Genomic DNA, 23,367 nt, shown 5'->3' on the forward strand with positions numbered 1-23,367 from the left:
ACAGGCTCCGGACACGCAGGCTCAGCGGACATGGCTCACGGGCCCAGCCGCTCTGCGGCATGTGGGATCTTCCCGGACCGGGTCACGAACCCGTGTCCCCTGCTTCGGCAGGTGAACTGTCAACCACTGCGCCACCAGGGAAGCCCCCGTGTTCTAATTTTTAAGAAGACTTTTGGTCTATATAATATGGCTATTACCAATACAGAAGTATTCTGGAAGTTTTAGGATAAATTTTAAGTTTCCACTATTCTCTCAAAACACAGTGCCTGACCCTGTGCTAAATGCTGAGTGTGTGGAGGAGAATGTAACACAGAATCTATCCCTAAGGAGCTCACAGATTTGTGGACAGACAGGTGTGTGGACAGATGACTGTAGTACAGCATGTAAGTAAGTACAGAGAAAGAAAAGCACAAAAGATGGGCACATATGCCCAAAACCGAGTGGGCCGGAGGACCCCGAAGGCTTCCAGGAAATAGTGCTGCTCAGGGTTCCTTACATAATTCCTCACTGGAGGCGCTTTCCAGGTAGAGGGGACAGAGGAGGCAAAGGCACTGAGATTAGAGGGGCAAAACAGCATGAGGGTGGGAACTATAGCTTTTAGAACCGTTGGAGCACAGCCTGAAAGGCAGGGTTCAGGAGCAAGGACAGAGCAGGGTCACCTGCTGCGCTCAGGTTATGGAGCTTTCTTGGATGTGCCAGAGGCCTTGACCCATCTTGAGACCACTGAAGGCCTTTTGCAAGATGCTGTGTTGGCTGTCGCCGGGAGGCCTTTTGCGAAGTAATGGTTACTAATTCAGGCAAGAGATTTTAAAGTCTAAATAACAGCAGTGAGAGAAGAATGGAAAGGGGAAAATTAACCAGCAGCATGTGGGATTGGCTAGATGTGGAGGCTCAGAGGAGGGGGAAGGAGTCAGTGAGAACTCTCAGATCCTAGCTGGGGCAGTGTGGGGTCTTGGAACACCAGTCGAGAGCAGTAATGATTAATTCCCTGATAATGTCAGTTGTAAGTATGTTTGTTTTGTACTGAGTTTTCAGCTATTAAATTAAATCCACCCCTAAGCAGATTCACATTTGGAAGTGTAATGACTTGACAGTTCTAGTTTCTGAGGACGACCTACACAGGATAAGCAAATATGCTTAGAAGAGCCAAGGCAACGTGGCACAGAGACAAAATTGGACTTGCTTTGTGAATCTGAGTAGATAAGGATGCAGCATGACCGGCCTCATGGGAATATAATGGTTCATCTGCAGCTTGGAGACTAGAATCTTTCTTGTGGGAAAAGGAATTGCCAATCCAGTTACTTTGCCCTGGGGAATTAGGAACTGGGATTTCTCTTCCCAGTGACCATCCTTGGTACCCTGGGAGCAAAAGACTTATTTTCTTGAGTAAACCACGGTCTGAGTAAGAGTGCCTGGCCCTGTTTGCTTTTCCTCTCGCACCTGGTGTATTTACCACAAAGTTTAGAAGCAAAAGTTTCTCCATACCTGATTACCGTTAGTAAGATGATCGAAGTGGACAATGTAAAACCAGTATCCTCGTCATGAATTAAACGTGGTTTCAAATTTAAAAGAATACTCTAGAATTAACCTTTGGGAAGTTTCACCTCACATGATTTAATTTTTCCATATTCTTTTTTCCTTGAAAGAAAAGAAAACCAAGGAAGCCAGTCTCTGATGAAATTAAATGAAATTGAGAACTAAAGGCTGTGTTTGATAAGCTCTCATTTGACACCTTTTCGCTGCTAAGTCACAAGGAATCTCTGTTGACACTCCCTAGAGATCAGTGGCCCTTACCTCACAGTCTGAGGGGAAAACGCTTCTTTGATCATTTGACTTTGTTTACCCAGTTTGGACGTTAGGGAATAATAAGCCATAATATGTCCGTGGTGTGGTAATTCTAGAGACTTTGTCTTTTACCAGAGTGGTTGATTATAATGCACTGCTTAAGACTTGCTTTCTATAAAAGGAATATTTCTACTTTTATGTGTTTGATTCACACAGTGCAGTTTTCTCAAGTCCTGTTATTAAGTGGTTACATCCAGAAAGCAAAAAATATGCTGAGGTAGTATTTTGTTGGTGAACATCTAATATTTTCACTAACCATAACTGTCAGATTGTTCTGACTTCTGAGTGCCCCAACTGTAAAAATTATACAGAAAATGTGGCCTATCAAGGGATTCTAAACAGCCCCATGTGAGACCTCAAACACATGGATTACCTTCTTTCTTCCCCCCACCCCCCTAGTAAAAAATCTAATCCAAACACCCTTTCTCCTTAAATAATTTAAATACTCTTCTTTAAGAAGCTGGAATGCAACATAACTGCAGTGTCACTAGTGCCATTACAATTATGGGGATTTTTCTTCTTATACTGTCTTGGCTGAGTTGTGTCAGGCAAAATCTCTCTTTTTTGTTCTGGCAAATTTTGACAAAATTGGGTATATATATATTTTTAAATGGTATCCAAAGATAGAAAAAGTAAAAATTCCTTTATTACCCACTCAAAATTAACATTTGGGAGAGGAACTTCTCCATAATGTATTATAATTTTTCTTAACTTGTTTGTCTTCACTTTTAACCATACACTTGAAACATTGAATAGTTTCCTCTGTCATTTTTAGTGTTATTTTTATATTTTAATTGGAAGATGTTTATTCACACTAAAATGAATTTTTGTTCAAAACTTTTAAACAGAATAATTTTTGTATTTTTCTCAATTTTCCACCTAAACAGCAGTAAGGGCATGTTTGTTATATGTTAGACTCAGGGGTTTGTGATTTGTGGATCAGAGTTCAATTTTGTGTATGCATTTTCTCATCTGAAGAATAAATACAACAGGACCTTTCGCCATTGTGAGGTTAGTTTGTTATTGTTTTTAAGAAACAAGAAGTCCAAACGATGGCGAACCACTTTGGATACATACTAATTGTAGGATTTGAATGATTAAATTTAACATGCAACCCCCAACTCACATCATATAATCCGTATGTAAATCAGGAAGAATGATGTTTTAGTTCAATGAAGCTTATATAATTTATTGAGATCCTATGACTTAAAGTGTACACATTCTTTCCCCCATATCATCTTTGTTTCTAAGTCATTCTTTACCAAATAGGTGTTTTCAAGTTATTTTTGTCATTGGCTTTCTAAATAGTAAGAGATTTCTAAGTGGTTTGAATTTTGACTCTAGTGCTTTACCTCAGGAATCATTATTTTAAGTCTTCGTTGATGCAGTTCTTGGCTGCCTACATGATGTCTGTTCTTGTAGAATATATATATTCTCTACCTCCTTTAACTTAACATGTTTTCACTTAAAAGGAATTGAAACTCTGCTCTAGTTAAACTTGTTGGATGAAATTTATTTATCTGAAACAGTTTCTGTACAAGCATAACTCAGAGATACTGCCAGTTCAGTTTCAGACCACCACAATAAAGCGAATATCACAATAAAGCAAGCCAGTGGGTATGAAAATGATGGTTACACTCTACTGTAGTCTATTAGTTGTGCAGGAGCATTTTGTCTTAAAAAGAAAAAAAACAATGTATATACCTTAATTTAAAAATACTTTACTGCTAAAAAATGCTACCCATCATCTGACAATGTGGGGTTGCCACAAACATTCAATCTGTAAACAATGCAATATCTGAGAAGTACAATAAAGCAAAGCTCAATAATGTATTCTATTCTTTTAAGCTTACCTTGAATCTGTTTTAAAAAGTCAAATTTCAGAGCTTACTGGGTCATGTATCACTGGCATCTGATGAAGTTGTTTTCATTTGGTTTACATTTTTTTTTTTTTTTTTTTTTGCGGTACGCGGGCCTCTCACTGTTGTGGCCTCTCCCGTTGCGGAGCACAGGCTCCGGACACGCAGGCTCAGCGGCCATGGCTCACGGGCCCAGCCGCTCCACGGCATGTGGGATCCTCCCGGACCGGGGCACGAACCCGTGTCCCCTGCATTGGCAGGCGGACTCTCAACCACTGCACCACCAGGGAAGCCCTCATTTGGTTTACATTTTACTTCACTTGAGAATTATTTAGCCAACTGGATTAACTGTGTAAGAATTCTGATGGATCATTCTTATGCTGAAGCTTTGCACATCTTTCTCTCTTGCCCTTTTGCCATTGATGAAGTGTCATGAATTTCCACGTTGGTTCTTTTAATACCATTATGAATTCCAGGTACGTATATCATCCTAACGTTTTACACTCTTCATTATCTTTAACTTAACTTTAACTTGATGTACGAGCTCTTCTTTCATCTATGCTGGTTCAAAAGCCACTCTTTTCTCAACTATACTAATGAAACAAGTCATGCAGTCATTTATAAATCAGAATCCCAGAGGTAACTGTCAGCTCTGGTCATGTTACTCTTTACTCATTTTAACTCAAATATAAGGTCTTTAAAGACACTTTAATATCATCTGTACCTTGAATCTGATCTTCAAAAGATAGGCCTTCTCTATTCATTTTGAGGCAAAGTTTTGTGTTTTGAGACAACATTGTGAAAGGTGGTGGAGGTGTATGGAAACAGGAGGAAATGGATGCTCATGGGTGTCGGGCAAATGGGATTGGGGTAGGTGGTCTGGGAGATGGTTTCTCCCAGGAAGAAGGACACATGGTTGTGGCCTGGACTTTCCTGAAGAGTCTGCTCTTCCTGAATTCTCCCATGAATTCTGTTACGTTTGTGGAATGATTTTGGTCACGTTAGTTCCTAAATGGGCAAATAAACCTATTTATCATAGAACACTGATGAAGGGAAAGTTATAATTGCCATTAGGTTCAATATATGTCTATGTTTTATTTCTCTTACATTCTAATAGGAGAGAGAATTGTTTTTTATGTGTCATGGAGTCTATTTGATTGAAATATGGATACTCATCTTGACCCTGCTTAATTTGCTATCAGCTCATCTCCTTATATTGGAAAAGCATCTCACCCAGCTAGCTACCTCTTCAGGGTTTACAGATTCTGGCCACTCCCCAAAGTCAGATTGATGACTATGACACATTTTTTAACCCAAACCATACCAAAGTCGTTGGTATAGTTGTTCTCAATTTGTTACCAAAGAGGATATGATATAAGCCAAAGGCTGTTTTAAGAAGCTTCCTCTAAACCCCCAAGTTTATTTTAACAAATTATTGTGTCACAGTGTTTTTATGCTTTTATCTTTGGCCAAAGTGTTTATTTTGAGAAACAATTATTAAACTGCATTAAAAACATACATGATGTTCCAATACCATCTTGGTTACAATATTAAAGGAAACTCAGACTAAGGCTGGATGAAATTGAACACATATTTCCGTGTTAGACTTCCTACCATTTTGCTTGTTTGTATTGATTTCTCTCAACATGGTCTTCTTTTATTGAACTCTACTCTTTTTTTTTTTTTTTTTTTGGTTCTTATTCTCTCCCCTGACCCCCAACCCCCAACCCCCTTCCCATAGCTGTATGTGCTAAGAGCAATTGTAAAAGGAGACCAACTTATATTAAACCTGCCTGGAGTCAAAATGTAATCTAACACCTGTAGTCCGCAATTTGTCATCGCTTCATGGATACTTTTTTTTTTTTTTAATAACAGATTTCCTGAGTTTTGACCTTAGGATACTGTATAATCCAAAAAAAGCAACAAAACTAAACCACGGTTTTTAATAAGTCTTATAATGTTAGGATGTGAAATTAGAACCATAAGAGCCAACTCAAGTAACATCATTTGAAGTTAGAAATAGTGCTGAGTTGTGTACGTAGGTGGATATGTTTTGCCTGTGAAAATGTCTCTGAGAGATAAAGTCAGGAGCAAATCGTAATGCATGTGTACTTTCTCCTACTCTTGTTCTTTCAGACTTTCCTAGGTGACTGAGATCAAGTAAGGATGGTATTAACTGTAAGGTCCATTTTGTATTTTATAGGAAAGTGCTGGGTTTTCATTAGGGGAAAGACAAGGCTATATATTCAAAGTGATTCATGTGGTACAGAGTTTTCAAAGTTTTTGGTGTCAGGGTCCCCTTTCACTCTTACTATTAAGAACTCCAAAAATGTGCATATCTATCAATATTTACCATATTAGAAATTAGTTCTGAGAAATCTTTTAAATGTTTGTCTGAAAATAATTATAAATAATATTTACATGTAAATGATATATTCTTATGAAGATAACTATCTCCAAAACAAAAAAAAAATAAGAGTACCATTGTTTTACATATATATTTGCAAATACTTTTAATGTCTGACTTAATGGAAGACAACTGGATTCTCATAATTGCTTCTCATTCATTCTGATACAAAGTGTAGTTTTGGTTGAAGTAAATGAAGAAAATCAAGCGTCACACAGACATGCAATTAGAAAAGGAAGGGATATTTTAATAGCCTTCCCAGGAAATTATGATCATTCTTCTTTGATACAAAACTCTACAAGTGGTAGTTTCTTAAAGGTTAGCTGCAAAGTAGAATCTAAAATCATATCAGTGAACTTTCATACTTTTTTACATTATAATTCATTGGTCTGCCTTGCACTTTGAATGGATCTTTTACCTATTCATAATTTTATAATATCATGCAATGCTCATTTAGAAAATATTGATATATTGAATTATTCAGATCTTCTAAATGTTGACACATTTCATTGTATGACATATTTTTTTAAATTTCTTAAATCACCGCCAGTATCATCAGGGAAGTCTTTAAGTATTAGGGAACTGTTAAGATTTTAGTGGAAGCTACAAGTTTTCCAAAATTCTGATTTTTGCTTGAAAGGTAAAATTTAATCATTGGCAACAAATACTACCAGGTTTTTTTTTTTTTTTGAATTGACAGGCTTACTTTATTTTTAAGAAAATATCTGCCACATACCCAAGTCTGAATAATCATAGTTTGCCTGTTGGTTGTTCTTTCAAGTAAAAATGATATTTATTCCAAGACAAAGGTGCTAGTTCAGCTCTCAGCTCATACCATCTCACAAATGCTCTTTCTCATGAGAACCATCTTCACTTCAGTATGCCACAGAAGTGCATTCTGTGTATTTCCCAGTTCCTCACACAGACTATTAAAATGAAGTATACCCAAGAGTTGAGATTTAATATAGTTAATGCCACATTACTGCTTAATCAAGGATATTCTTAAATGAAAGTTGCATTTTTACTATGTGTATGTGGCAGTGAAGAACACAGCTACTGGTGAAGTTTGGTGCCACTGACTTGACTTATGCTAACAGGCCAGCAGTTTCCCCACCATTGCTTTTGTACCATCAGTACAAGTTTTAGCACCGTCAAAGAGGCAACTAATGTCTCAGTTTTGCTATGAAAATAGTTTTGATTCATGGACCTCTCTGTGGGGATATCGGGATTCCCCCAGGGGACTGTGGATCACATTTCTAGAACCAATAAATGAGATCATCTTAAGAGGATCCCAGGTTGTGCATATAGAAGGTGTCACCCTGAAAGGGATTATGATGATGAGGTGTAATTCCATGTGACAGATGCTTTAGCGGCAACTTCCACGTGCTAGGTGCCACGTGGAAGAACTAAGATGTGTGCAGTATATGAATGAAAGAAATAAGACAGCTTATTGGTGGACTTTCTCCTTTGTAGATCTGTAGATTTTTGGACTGAAAAGGACAGACAAATCTCTGAATTTGTTGCTAATTTTCATAATAAGTGTAGTTACAGAAAACTACGTGAGGCATTATACTGCTGATTCTTAAATCCTCCTCTCATTTTTTAATGACAGAAACTACTTCCGGAAACCTTACTTATGACAAGAACTCTGCTAAGTACTTAGCATGCATTATCTCACTTAATCCTCATAAAACTACAAGGAAGATTTTACAGATTAACAAACGCTGTGGCTCTGAGAAAAAAACTTGCTCACAGCTGCAAGGCTAGTAAGCAGATGTGCTTTTGGGGATAAAGATTGGATTCAAAACCAGAACTTTGTGACCTCACAACTCCTGCTAACAAGGTTAAGTAAAAGCAATCTTAAGGATTATGTGATTGTGTTAAACCATTTTAACACAAAAAAAATGGTTAAAATATATATATATATATTTGCTCTCAGATACCTGCTAGATGTAAGTTCCTATAATGAGTGACAGTTTCTTTACTTTTAAAACATAGTTTTGCTAAAAATGAATAATAGAAAAAATAATAAGTTGTACAGAACAAAAATAGTAACTGGTCTTCAATTAAAGAAAGAGAGAATATGGAATTAATCCAGTGCAGCAGAACAAAGATGTACTGAGCACTTATGTGTGCCCATATGTAGCTCATAGTCCAATAATGAGATAGATGTATAATAGTTCTATTAATTATTAATTACTAATGCTAAAATCTCCCCACTGAGGTTTTGAGCTAAAATTAATAGTCTTAATAAATGCTGATTTTGAAAAAAAGGGAAAATTAGGGGGTAGAGCTAGGTTGCTGAAACTTAAGACAAATATCTCAGTTATATGGTATTTTATATATAGTATATTTTAAAAATAGCAGCACTTATTCATTTAACAAATTCTAATTGAGTTGTGCATGAGGGCTTTCCAGTTGTGCTAACCAATTGTTCTTATTGCCTGGTAAATATATTTTCTCAGAATTTTTAGTGGAAGAATGCTTTCCTTCTTCGGATCAACTATATTACATTCTGTTATTTTAGATGAGGTAAAATTAAACAAGTAAAAATAATTCTGATATTAACTCAAATGCGGTTAGAAGTCATCTCCTATTGATGCGCATGTAGGACCTGAAGCTCTGATGAGGCTCACTCCTATGGGTGAGGCTTGTCAGAGAGAGGGGGATGTGGCCACCTGGGAGCCAATTTTAGCCTATTACCTATTACCGCACTGGATCAGCCACCCTATACAGTCACCTCCTTAATAATTTCTCATTTTCTCTATATAAAAAAGACCACAAAGTCTTGGCATATTATAAGTAATCCAGTTCACCCCATAATGATACAGTGAATTATATACTTTCCTAAACTTAATCATTTAGGATCTCACTTCCTTCCCTGCAGGCAAAAGCCATTATTTTTTACACATGGCTTCCAGCTGGTTTTCATTGAGGCCTTCAAAATCTATTTGAACACTGAGCAGTTTAAGAAGAGCTGCTTTATCTTTCTTAGTCAGCTTTTGTCACAGTACCATTTTGTCCTTGTGTTTTTAAAATTTTCAGTTTCGAAGGCAGAAAAACAACATATATCCTTATTACGATTGTGTTTTGTCACTGGGCAAGGAGGTGTTGGGTTTTATTTAGAAGCTGATATCTCTTTTGAATATATTTACAACCTTTCTTTCTTCATCGCCATCTTCATGTTCATTTATACACATGTATGTCATATTTCAGCCTGATGAGATTTTAGTGAATAAATAGGAAGGCAAGACTTATTAAACTTTTACGTTTCTATTTGATTATGTCTTACCCGTAACTTGTTCATCAACACCCAACTGTTGGAGACAGGACTACTTACTAGAAAGCTTTGTAAATTAATAGGTCCAGTTACTATAGACACTCCATAAATATTTGATAAATGGAATTTTATTTTTTTACTCAACCCAAGGTCGATGGTTTTAAACATAATTTCTTTTAGACATGATAAGCACTTCTGATGAAGAAGGCAGCCATCAGTTAAATGTAAGTTTACCATTCTCTCTTTTTTTTTTTCCAATTTATTTATTTATTTTGGCTGCACTGGGTCTTCGTTGCTGCGAGCAGGCTTTCTCTACTTGCGGCGAGCGGGAGCTACTCTTCGTTGCAGTGAGCAGGCTTCTCATTGCGGTGGCTTCTCTTGTTGCGGGGCACGGGCTCTAGGCAAGAGAGCTTCAGTAGTCGTGGCACGCGGGCTCAGTAGTTGTGGCTCACAGGCTCTAGAGTGCAGACTCACTAATTGTGGTGCACGGGCTTAGTTGCTCCATGGCATGTGGGATCTTCCCGGACTAGGGCTTGAACCTATGTCCCCTGCATTGGCAGGCAGATTCTTAACCACTGCGCCACCGGGGAAGTCCCCGTTCTCTTGAGGATAGAAGTGCCGATGCATGCTTCTGGTTGTTTTTATGATAGTGTTGCCATTTGTGATACTATGTTGAAAGTCCAGTAATATATTGATATTATGAGCTGAGTATTTCTTACTTAGTACGTGGATACATGAATATTTCTCTTCTCTCTAGTGTTAGTGGTGGTTTCAAGTCCTACTGTGTTTTGGGCTAGATCAGAGGACATGACTGCAGGTCACAGTAAGGGTAGACCTTACTGACAGTAGAATGCCAAGGCCCTGCTGCTCTGGCTCTGGCCCTGGCAGCCCCTCAGTTGTCATTTCTCTCTAGCGGAGGGCTGTCCGAGCTATTCCTGTGATGGCAGTGCTGGTGGCAATGTGCTGTCTAGTATGGTATTGCACAGGGTGGTAATCTAGCACTGGAAATGTGGCTCATGTGACTGAGGGAACCCAGTTTTTTCTTTTTTTAGTTTTACTGAGTTTAGATGTCAATAGCCATATGTGGCTAGTATCTGTTGTACTGGGTGGCACAGCTCTAACATGCTGCCTTCCTTGCAGTTCTTCAAATATATCAAGTGTACTCCTGCCTCCCTGCCTTTTCGCTTGCTGTTTCCCTTGGTCTGGGATGCTCTTTTTCATAGTTTGGTCCTCCCTTCCTTCAGGCTTCTGCTCAAATCCTACCTCCTTAGGGAGCCTTCCTTGAACCACCGAATCTAAAATACCTTCCTCTGCCCCCAATTCTCCTCCTTATGCTTGGCTCTATTTTTGCTTCTAGTATTTATTACTACCTGATAATTATGGTCTGTCTCCTCTACTCTAGAGCCTTTGTTCAATTTTCTTATGTGATCTTGCTCACAGAAGTCAGGAGAACATAATGTTTAAGGGCATGGGATTTAAAATCAGATATGTTTTAGATATCCAACCCTGCTAATTAGAAGCTATGAGGCCTCACACAAATTACCTATACTCTCTGAACCCCAGTTTTCTCATCATAAATGGAGTAAAAATGCTTACTCCAGGATTACTGTGAAAATAAAATATATTTATAGCATTTAGGCCAGTGTGAGGCTCATAATAAACTTTACATGAATGCCAACACCTATGATTAATATTAATAGTATTATCCTTGATATTTCACTGCTGCGAACCCTAAGAAACTAACAATCGAAGCGACAAAAAAAGAAAGAGGCTTTTCAATAAACCTTTTAAAACTCTCTTTGTAGAAATTATCAATATCAGAAATGAATTGCTGACCAGATTAATTTAAGTTCCATTGTGATGGAGAAAAATCCAAAGCAAAATGAGATAGGATGAATTGTCAGGCTTCAGTCTGCAAAGGTCAAGAGGAAAGGGATGGATAGCTCTCTTTACAGAATGATCTATTCTGTTATTTGGGAAAGTCATGTGAAGAGAGATGAGAGACTTTAGGAATAGAAAGGTCAACTGCTAGGCCCATTTTGAAAAAGGGGAAAAAGGATGAGTCTGGAAAATGTGCAGACTTGGGCAGATGTACATAAATATCTGGGTAGCTGCTCCATTATACTTACCTTTTTAAAAAAAAATACCAGAAAACAATAACCTGGGCTTGGGAAGAACCTGTTAGGAAAGAGCTTATCTCTGTTCGGTTGGCGGCGCATCCTCTGTCTTGGTTGCAGTAATTGTAAATTTTGTGGTTTCAAAAAGTCAATCAGCCAGAAATATATGCCCAAACTGTCAGATGAGCTGAGGAACAGGATGGCGTGTAGTCCATCCAGCGGGAATCAATGACATGGCCTCAGGCCAGAGTTACTCAGGGCACTGGCTGGGGGACAGGGACCAAACTTGAGTCATTCTAGTGAACAAACAAGGAGTTTCAAACATTTATGAGAAGTTTGGACAGAAAAACTAAAATTCAGTTAAGTGGGTGTTCAGAAACCTGTCCTGTGAAGACGAGACTAAAAGAGTTGGCATTAGTTAGTCAAGATGTGGGAAAGTGCAGAAAAGGTGACTTGATCCTGCTGTTTAGATGGAGGCTTTGGGGGGAGCATTTGGACTGATTTCCCCGCCTGGGGAAATACCACACCGTAAGCAGTAGGCTCTACTCTGTTTTTGTTCAGAGTATTCACACCACTGGAAGAAGCACTACACGGCAGTAAGAAGAAGTTCCTGATTGTTTGTCATAATAATAAGCTACTGCAGGTGGCTAGTGAGGAAATGTATGCAGTGCTTTTTGCTAAAAATTATAGAAGACAATAAATAACTCTCTGCCTGGAGTAATCAGAACATTTCAGGGGAATGAAGATAGTTGGGACAGAGTAACTTGGGGACTCTTTTCATCTCAGATATTATGAATATTGTGCTCCTTCCTATCTGCTTGAAGATACCAGAAATATTATTTAACCTTCATGCAAATATTGTCATGCCTCCCAACGCAATATAGAACATTGTCTGACCTGACACAGGATATCTCACTTTGTAGATCATTTCTATTGCTGCTAGGTCTCTGAGAAACATCTTCCTCTCCTATGATGGCAGCGACATTGCCATTGTTCTGTGGAAACCTACTGTCTTAGACTGACAGCTCTCTGTGTTTAAAATGTCCAATTTTGAGGGTGTTCCTGAGATGCTCCATGTTTCTAGGTTGTTCTGGATCCAAGTAGCACCTTCACAGGGAACTGTGAGGACTAAATGAGTTAATCCATGTAAAGTTCTTAAAACTGTCTGGCACAGAGTAAGCGTTCAGTCAGTGGTAGCTACTATGATTATTGTTTCTCCGTTTCATGTGTGGCTTCTCTGTATCCGTGTGTTACTACTGCTAGGTTCAAAGTTAGAAGGGGGGGTGAAATAGGCCAATTGGTGGGACCTCAGGAGAAGAACAAACCCTATCGTGCAGAAAGATTATAGTAACTTCAAAGTATAGTTTTGGAAAATCTCTTTAAACCTAACCAATGCACAATGGAAAACCCCTAAAGAACCAATCTAATTATTTAATTAAGTGGAACCGTTATGCTGACTTTTACTACAGAAGGCAGGCATAATTTAAAAAATGGGGCATTTTAATTCTCTTTTGTTTTCCAATTATCGCAATTGCTCTAAAAGGGGGTCCTTGTGCTTGAGTATACATGTTCTGTGAGTACATATTCCTATGTAATTTCAGTCTCTCTCTCTCCTTCTTACCGACCCCCCCCCCCAAAATCTTCACCTGTTGATGTAGAGTTTCATTTATTACAGTGCTCAAGCTGCCCAGGTTACAACCTTACAACCTCAGAGCAAATATCTTCCTGCTATCAAAGCTGCCATGAGCAGCATGGGTCCACAGTGCAGATCTCCTCTCCCTGCCAGCTATAATTAGGATGTTGAAGTAATGGAGCTCTCACTTTTTTGCTGATGCCTGCTTACCACAGCAGACCACATGCGTTTACTCTTAGTTGAAAGGGGTAAAAAAAATGCCAAGAACATTCATTTTAATTGGTCGACACTATATAGACCTTCAGTGCCACTGTTTATGGTCTTCTGTTTTAGATTTCTTTCTGCCACCAGCCATCAGCTTATTATAATGGGTATTCTTATTTGCATTTGATTATCCTTTTATTGTTATTTTGATTGTTACTTGTTAGGAATTATTTTAAAAGTTTCATCCTCTTCTGTTACCTAAGTAACAATGTCATCTGCCCTAATATCTATTAAATTCTACAGAAAAGACTGACATTTTCACATCGGTAAGAAATTAGTTTTTCTTCAGGTAGTCCCTGAGACTAGGATAAATGGCAGAGATTGTTTTCTTAAATGCTTGCTTTGATGTTGATGTTTTGTAGTTTAAAAAAAATTTGTCATCTGGATAGTGTGTGGTGGTGCTGGTAGCGGTGGTACCAATGCTTCTCTCGTGTAACTAGACATGTTTTCTTCTTCATTGACTGGACTGAGTTCCCCCTGAACTTTGGAAAATGTTTAATTTGTTACTCTAACATGGAAAACACCACCTAAAATAGGAGAGAGTGGTAAAAGAGAAACATGTGTTTTTTAAAAAGTGAACTCACTATTCTTAAAGGTCTTGGGAACTTCCAGGACATTAGACACTGATCTGAGTGGAGGAAATTCGGTCTTTGCCTTTGGAGTTGACATAATACTTTCTAATGGGGACCTTCCTGGTAGCCTTTTACTGTTACAGCACTGCCACTGATGTTGCAAGGTGTGAGCAGCAGCTGAGTTCCTCTTCAGGGTCCCGTGCGCCCTCTCCAGGAAGCCCTTCTCACAAAGGCCTCTGAGGGGGACAGGGGCGAGTTGTTTGGACAATCTCCTTTGTATTGCTTTCTCTTTCTTTAGTCAGATTGAAAAAGTTCATAAATAAATATTAAAATGGGAAACTATTTCATGTAGAGATGATGCTGAAGAAGCAGTTATGAGGATCAAGAATAAGCTTGCCTAACGAGTGTCAAATGACAAAACTAAACCAATGTAGTGATCAGTTTGATGTCCTTTATTCAAGGGGAAAAATCCATGGGTTATAGGGGGTACAGTTCCTCACAAGCAGTGGAACACTCTTCCGGAGGGATTTGGGGCCAGTTTTATAGAGCATTAGAAGTGGCGACACAGAAAACAGGGCATGATTGTCTGGGGTTGCATATCTGACCTTATTTAGAAAGATCAGAGAACAAAGAAGTGAGTATGGAGCCCAGAGCTGGCGTTGCATTTGGGGATTTGCTGACAGGATACTGTGTTTCTGGTCAAGCAGAGCATTTATAGCAACATGAAAGTTCAATCTGCTGATGTGGCACCCCAGGCAGGAGTGGCTCCAAAAATTAATTACAACTAGAAAACCTTGACATGAAGGATAACAAAAACAAAAAAAGGAAGTGGATTGCAGAACAAAGGATGAATAGTTAGTTCTCTAGCCTCTGCTGGACTGGTGGCTAGGATTCCTGGTTTTCACCCAGGCTACCCAGGTTCAATTCCTGGGCAGGGAACCAAAATCTTGCTTCAAGCCACCACTCACTGCTGTCTCCTCGACATCAGTAATGTTGAGGAGGTCCATTTATATGAGTATAATCTAGTCATTTAAAGGGCATAATTTAATAAAAAATTGTCTTTTAATTAATTTGGAAGTTTTTATATTTTTAAAAAACATTCTTGTTTAAGAATTGAGATCAGGGCTAAAAGAAAATAAACAAAAGTTGTTCCTAATTTTATGGAGAATTGATTTTCTGACTCAAATACTGACTTATTCCACTGTTATACTCTAAGAGTAATTATGAGGCTGATATAATAAAGACTATCATTTATCGGATGTTTGCCCTAAGCCAGAGGTGAACAAACTCTGGCCCATGGACCAAATCCAGTCTGCCACCTGTTTTTTTTTTTTTAATTAATTAATTAAGTTATTTATTTATTTGGTGCATTGGGTCTTAGTTGTGGTATGCGGGATCTTTCATTGCGGCGCATGGGCTTCTCTCTAGTTGTGGCGTGTGGATTTTTCTCTCTCTAGTTGTGGCGTGTGGGCTTAGTTGCCTTGCGGCATGTGGGATCTTAGTTCTCAGACCAGGGATTGAACCCGAGTCCCCTGCATTGGAAGGCAGATTCTTTACCACTGGACCACCAGGGAAGTCCCTGCTACCTGTTTTTATAAATAAAGTTTATTGGAACATAGCCATGCTCATTTGTTTATGCTCACACTATAGAGATGAGGCATCACAACAGAGACAGTATGGCCCTGCTAAGGCTAAAATATTTCCTATTTGGCCTTTTGCTGAAAAAGTTTGTCAACCTCTGGTTTAAGGTAAGCACTGTTCTTTACATGCATTATGTCATTTAATCCTTCCAACATCCCTAGGAAGTCAGTGTCTTATCTTTCTTTCCTAGATGATGAAATTGAGGCTTAAAGATGTTTAGTGTCTTGCACGAGGACACCCAGCTAAGGGGAAGAGTCTGGACATGAGCCCGTGTGATCTCATTTGTAGAGCCTGCACTTTTCCTCTGGGTCCGGTTTCTTTGTCATTGGGCTTCAGAGAGGTGGCACACCACCCTGGTTAACAGCAAGGCCCTGGAGCCAGATCCTTTGAATTCGAATGACCTTTGGCAACAAATGACTTAACTTCTTTGTGCCTCAGAATGGAAACATTACTATTATTAACCTCTTGCTTTGTAGATGAGATTCTGAATCTCCAGAAATTCTTTTAAGTTTTCAGAAGACCTGAACTTACCATGACTACAGCATCACTACAGTGCTAGCTAGACAACACGTATTTCATTGGAACGATGGCTTTTGAAAGGTGAGATTGTGAATCACATGTTAATCTTGTTTAAATTTTAATTATCAGGTCCTGCATAGACAGCAGTCTCAGCCAGCCAAGGAGAGCTCCCCTCCCAGAGAAGAAGCGCCTCCCCCGCCTCCTCCGACTGAAGACAGTTGCACCAAAAAGCCTCGGTCTCGCACAAAGATCTCTTTGGAAGCCCTCGGGATCCTCCAAAGCTTCATCCATGACGTGGGCCTGTACCCTGACCAGGAAGCCATCCACACTCTTTCTGCTCAGCTGGATCTCCCCAAACACACCATCATCAAGTTCTTCCAGAACCAGCGGTACCACGTGAAGCATCATGGGAAGCTCAAGGAACACCTGGGCTCGGTGGTGGACGTGGCCGAGTATAAGGACGAGGAGCTGCTGACAGAGTCGGAGGAGAATGACAGCGAGGAAGGCTCGGAGGAGATGTACAAAGTGGAGGCTGAGGAGGAGAATGCGGAGAAAAGCAAGGCGGTGCCTGCTGAAATTGACCAGAGATAATGTGAACTGCCACCAGGCAAAGCAATACATCGGTCCAAGGATTTTCTGTTTTAGTTTCTTTAAAAACATTTTTTTTTTGCTTTATTTTATTTTTGTCTTTTTTTTGGTCTGTTTTGTTTTCCTTACCTTTTTTTTGACATTTCTCTGTTGCACAGGATACACCTGTAGACTGAATAAGTTCAGTATTTCTGAATCAGACATCGCCTTGGCAAAGACACTAAAGTGTTACGCTTTACAATGGACTGGATCATAGTCATTATAATCACAGGAGACTCTGCCTTCATTATCCTTGCACTTATGGAAGAGACACCAGGCAAGTTCCAGGATGAAAAGACCTATGAAATAAATGAAGGAAGCTACAAGTGTGTGTGTATATGTATATGTATATATCTATATATTTACATATATATATTAAATTGCATGGGACAGAGAACTTTACAATCGGAAAGAATAGACTGTGAAATGAGTTCTTAAAGAAGAGACTTGTTTATGTATTAAAAAAACCACTTCACAGTGAGTCGCTTTGGCTTTTTGATAAACTGCGGCCTGCTCTCAGGGTGGGGTGACTATTTTTGAATTCCTATTTATTTTCTGTGTTTGTCCCTGATTTTTTTTTTTAATTCTATGGCTTCCTATCTGGCAGCTTGATGGGTAATTTTTGAGGTATGTATTTAACAAAACAAATCAACACTGCCAAAAAAAAAAAAAAAGTAAGGAAGAAAGAAAGAAGAAGAAAGTAAAGTGAATAAAAAATCAGGGCACCTTAAAATGATACCAGTCAAATTAATCTTAAAGACACAATGCACACTTAAAATGACTCGCATTCCGTTATTCAACTTGTCGTTACTGTAGTGAACAGATGCATTTCTGTGGAATTCCAAATGAGTAAAGCTGAAATTCAGTACAGAGAAAACTTGTCCATTAGTGCAGTCTCAATAAAATGACATACTGATGTCAGACAAATGGAATTCACAGTATGAGCCACATTTTATTGTGAAATTTATGTACCTGCTTGTGGCTTCAGATCTTAAAATTAATAAGCCTGCTCATTTAAAACTTGTTTATTGTTGCTGTTTTCTTTTTCTTTTTTTTTTTAAATAGAAAATAGTTCAATGTAATATTAAGTTAGAAAAGAAGTTGCTGCCCAGTTAAAGGGGCTCCCTCTCAAATAAATCTCCATCCCTTCATCTCCCAGAAGACGTTTCTCATTTCTGTTTCACTTTGGGCTTCCTCTTTGTACGCATTCCATCCACCTAACCAGATGTTTTTAGTCCTTGCTCTCACGCGCCTCATCCCTTCCCTACTATGGGGGCAGCCCTAACAAGAACCTGTTTTTGAATCATTGTGCAGCTCCAGGCAATAGAGTAAGCAAAGCAATTTCAGTGGAATCACCTATTCCTCTAAATGGAAACATTTTCCCAGTTACCTACATAGCAGTTACCTTACATAAAGCAGAACTAATGCCGACTGGCTATTTAGTGGAATGAGCATTAAAGCTGCAATCTACTATAGTCCTCCCCCGCCTCTAGCTTCCCATCAGAAACCATTACTTCCCACTTCTACTTCTAGTCATTGCAAGAGGAGACCTCACCTTCAGGACTGGCCAAGTGAAACTAATCTCATGCTTCAAGGTGGCGGTCAAACAGTCCCACACGGTTGGATTTTTTTTAGAGTTGTGCTGTCATGCAACCTTTTCAAAGACCTCATGCAATATCACTTTGAAAGTTATTTTCTGTTTACTACACAAACATTGTAATATAACTGTTAATACTATTTATATATTTGAAAGGTATAAAAGGTCGGAGTTAAAAAAAAACAAACCTCTATGTGTAGATATTAACTCAGAACTTACAATATACAGGGAGAAGACATGTTGCAATACAAGCTAATTCTAGCTGCTCAGTAACCTCTGGAGTTTTTAAAGGGACATTTTCCTGTACTTTTTCAAATAACGATGTTTAAAAAATTATCTTGACATGAGCGTCATATACCTTTGCAAAAGGATGGTTGTTTGCAGTCAAGCCCTGGGCCCATCCTTCCTATTTCTGTAGTATGCTGCAGCTTTAATCAGAAAGTCCATGGTTGCTGCTTCCTGATACCCGAGTTACTCTTTTCCAAATTGTCTTCTTACACTGTTGCTGAAGGTCACTCTGTACACGTAATGGAAACTGATTTTGCCAAGCTCTTACAAGGTGGTTCATCTATCGATGGCATCCGCATTTGGTATCTTTTACACTTCAACCAAAAATTTATTAGGTATTTTTCAATGCTAAGTCTTGCCTTTTATTTTTTAATTTCACTGCCAAGTTTGCAGTGGTTCTAAGTGAATCTGTGGGCATTTTAGCCTGTGGTCTTGCCAGATCTTTGCGAATTACAATGCATATATGTCTATTTATTCAATATCTGTCATATAATATCTATTTGGAAGAAGAAACTTTCTCTTGTAGTGCCTCTTGACAAAGCACAATTTCCCGCCTTTTTTTTTTTTTGTGAAATGAAAAAACAAATTGTGTTTTATTGCGATATCAACAATGTGAATAAGGATTAACATATTGTAAATGTTCTTTTTTCCATGTAAATCAACTATCTTTGTTATCACTAAGTGATAATTAATTTTTAACTTATGTGCATTGTTAGGCTGTTAGAATTTTTTGGTTGTTAAAATAAAATGCATTCAAAAAATACGACTTTGTCAGGTATTTTACTGGGCATTGCCCTCTTTCCCACTTGATTTTTTGTGTGGAATGAGACCTGGTGAGTGTAAGGAAAATCCACTCCTTTATTTACAAGACAGCTTGTACCTGCAATTACAGATGTTTGAGTCCTGTCCAATGCAAGAATTTAATTGCACATGTGAATGTATGTGCACCTCTGTGTGTTTATAAACGTATGCATGCTCACATCCTGGAGCTGGCAACTGGGGGAGTCATTTGCCCAGATGTTTTGTTGTATACAAACAAAACTCAATTTATAAAGATATATTTATGGGCTTGCTTCTTTATTTTTCTAGTGAATATTTTCTGTTTATAATTAAAAACCCACAAATGACTGCGTGTCAGGAAACTTTTGGAGCACATATGTCCATGGTTAATGGACATAATAAAAGTCTTTTATATTTAGAGCCGGGTACCATAATGTGAGCATAGAGGAATGCCGGAAGGATTGATGTATCTGAGAAATGTGTGAAAATGATTTTTTAGAAAGTGCTCGCAATGGAAAAAATTGCTCTAAAGACTAAAGTTAATAAGGAAGGAGCAAGTGCTCAGCTTCAGAACTGACAAAGAGAACGTCAATTAAAAAGTGTTTTTTTCTTTTGATATGGTAAATTGTTTTTCCTGTCTTTTTTTTTTTTCTTTTTTCTTTTTCTTTTTCATTTGGTTGGCATACAGATGTAATTTTTCTTTCCTTTCTTCCCCAGTTTCACTTGCCTTTTTTCGCATGATAGTTGACAGCCCGTGGACTGTGTAGATAAGTTTTAAGGACAGTTTGTGGAAACTGGGTGTTTGCAGAAAGGCGGACAGCCCCACAGCACAGTGCTAAAGGTTTTTAAAGAAAAAAGAGATTCAGTAGGGGGTGAAACAAGTTGCTTATGCAAATTCACATGAATTCTGCATTTGGGATAAAGACATAGAAGTGAAGCATGTGTGAGATAGTCTGCCTTTTAACACAAACGCTTTCCACCTGCCTGAGGTTGTGTTCTGGGGGGTCATAATTCACTGGAGGTGACAAATTCAAAACCAGGTGGCTCTGCCCACGGGTGGATTGGCTTTGGCCTAGAAGGTGGTCTCTGTGCTAACAACTTTTATTTCCAAGAAAACAAAGTAAGAGGTTTCTTGACTATATGTTAAGTCATGTCATCTCAGAGCCATCACTTTATGGGTTGAGTTTTTGTTTTTTCTTTTTTTTTTCCTTAGAAGAGATACTTTCCTTTACTCTGTTATTTCGCTTTCTGCAAAGTTTTAAACAAAGATTTAAAAGTCCCCACATTTTTTCTAAAGAGCAATCATGGCATAATTAGTAAACACTTATTAAACATGTACTCTATACAACATAATTTGCTAAGAACTGAGGTGACAAGGAAAACTGTATGATTTAACGCTCTCCCCTCAAGGAGCTTATAACTTATTGGAAATGTATGATATAAATCCAGGAAAAGTGATATTGTCATTCAACGGTTGTCTCCAGACAGATGTTTGTTTAGTGAGTGATACAAATGTGCTATAATGCAGAGAAAGAAATTATCATTATTTGTGAGCTAGAATGGTCTTGAAAGGTGCGTTACTTAGGATTGGCTGCATATAATTTAAAAAAATACAAAGTAATCGTAAGAGAAGAGTTTACCTATTTCTTACATAAAAGAAATTGCTGAGGTATTCTGGCTTCACGAAGTTGTCAGGGACTCAAACTCCTTCCAGCTCCCAGCTCCATTTTTCCCTAGGTTCCTGTGTTCCATCTTCCTCTTAGTCCAGGATGATTGCTAGAGCCTCGCCATCACATCCACCTTTCAGACACCAGGGTGGAAGAAAGAGTAAAGAATAGCATACTCCCTTTCTTTTACGGGACTTCTTCAAGTCCACCACGTAATGCAAGGGAGACTGGTAAATGTTCCCAGCTGTTCCATTAATTCCAGAGAGAAGGGTAGAGTGGATATTTAGTAGGCAACTCACAGCCTTTGCCAGAGAAGGTATCCAGAAGGATGTTGAAGATAATAGATAAGAAGAAGACAGTGAAAAGGCACATTTATCCTGCTGCTACTTCTGGTACCTTGTACCTCTTCCTCCTTCCCACCCTGAGTTCTTTTCCTTGCTAACTTTAAGAATCAGTCCAAGCACCACTTCTTCCAGGAAGCCTTTCTGATCTGCCCTGTCAGTGTGGTTACAAATCCTCCTGTGCTCACATAACATTCAGAGTATTCCATCATGACAGGACTGTCCCAGTTCTTGTGGCATATTGTGGTTGCTGTATTTGCTCAGTGGGAAAGTGTGACGTTTCTCTTTGCCTTTATCCATGCAGAGAATGGGGGTGGGCTGGTGGAGGTGACACAAGCCCTGCGGAAATAGGTGTGACACTGTTTCCTCTGGATGAGCATGTCTAGGACTGGCACATTGAGTTGGAGACAGAAATGAAGAATGAAAAGTGCAGCGAGGGCCAGGTGATTGAGAACTCTGCCAGCTCAATATTTCAGGCAGGCCGTAGATCTAGGACCTAAAGCCAAGCCTACGTGTCTCCAAAGCTTACGTTTCCACCCCCAGTATCACACCACCTCTCTTTATGTCCTCGTGTGTCCTAGAAAGGCTGTATGAACTGAACATCAATTTATTGGCCAACATATTTTGTATGAAATGACCTTTTGACTTCTCTTCACACACTTTTTCATCATCTTGTCTGAGTATGACATTTCTGATGGAGTTTGGTTTTAAAGGAAAAGCCTATTTTAAAAAACACCATGCTCTGCTTGTAAAACTGTCCCAGAAAAAATCTAGAAGTACCTTCTTAGGAGACATTTTAAGAGATTTAAAGTGTTACCTCCACATATGGAGAAATAATTACAAAAATGTTCCATTAGCACTGTAATGAATAGTGTAGGGCAATAATTAATTAAAGAGAGAACTATAATTTATTCACTATCCATTAACAACCATAATCCCGTTTTAATGCAAAACAGCACAGACTAAGGGAGTCCTGGTAGTCTCTGTAGCAACTTTGGACTGTGCAGTCCTAGGAACCCTCACCCACCTTAAGGAAAAGGTAAGGAGAAAATTCTTTCTAGATTTACTCTCTCTCAAGTTGATTGTGAGAAGGCAGTGAGCTATCCTAGGTTCTATTTCTTACCAGTTTTGCAGCTTGTTATTTTTCAGATCCTCAGTTTCTTCAACCATAAAATGGGGCTGATAATTCATAGATCTCAGAACTGTTGTTATGATTAAAGAAGATAACTAGGTAGAAGCATCTAGAACATATCCTTCCTTTCTTTCTTCCTTCCAAGAGAGAAAGAGAAGCAGATATAGTAAGATGCTATAAATGACTTAAAATACTTCAGATGAGTTTTAGAGTAGGATTAAGTCTAATGTTTTTAGAAGTTGTTTTACACTATTTAAAGCATTTGTACCTGAAGGGCTACTGTGTGCGCTGTTTACGTCCTGCTTTTGTCCCTCCTTTGTCCCTCTCTTTCTTCCACTGTCTCTTATTACAATCTCTTTCTGTCCCTCCCTCTCCTCCTCTTTCCTTCTTCCTGTCAAGAGCTATAATATGGTTTTCTTTCTAAATGAGTAAGAAAATGAAAGAGACAGTTTAGTAGCCTTCCGAAGTCTTCAAAATTAGATGTTTAAACACGAATGGCACCCACTCTCTTGTTTTTCTCCTGCTTCACTCCTGCTCGTTTCTGGTGTGTTTTGCGGATTCCTTCTTTTCCCTCCATGAATGCTCAGGTGCTGCAGGTGCCTTCTTTGAGCCTCCTCTTCCCGGATCCACACTCCTTCCTCATCCGCTGTCGGGACACTAAGTGTCCCCGGGTGCCGATGACCTCCACTTTCTACCTGCAGCCTAGACCTTTTCCGGGTCTCCAAACTGTCCAGTTGTACTGCCTGCTCACACTTCCACTGAACATGTCCCCAGGTGACCTTATCTTCCTCCCCAAAT

The 23,367-nt window shown here is 38.8% G+C and overlaps 1 protein-coding gene across 2 annotated transcripts in view; it reads left to right on the forward strand.

Annotated features, from left to right (window-relative positions):
- SATB2 (SATB homeobox 2) overlaps positions 1-16,728 on the forward strand; it is a gene marked incomplete at both ends in the record, with an annotated part of 190,846 nt that extends 174,118 nt beyond the window's left edge. For both annotated transcript variants that reach the window (XM_079710652.1, XM_079710651.1), the window contains one exon: positions 16,267-16,728. In XM_079710652.1, coding sequence (XP_079566778.1) covers positions 16,267-16,728 — 462 coding nt within the window. The remainder of the gene's footprint in view (positions 1-16,266) is intronic.
- Between the last annotated feature and the right edge of the window lie 6,639 nt (positions 16,729-23,367).

This window comes from Hyperoodon ampullatus (assembly GCF_949752795.1).
Source record: "Hyperoodon ampullatus genome assembly, chromosome: 8".
Taxonomy (NCBI): Eukaryota; Metazoa; Chordata; class Mammalia; order Artiodactyla; family Ziphiidae; genus Hyperoodon; species Hyperoodon ampullatus.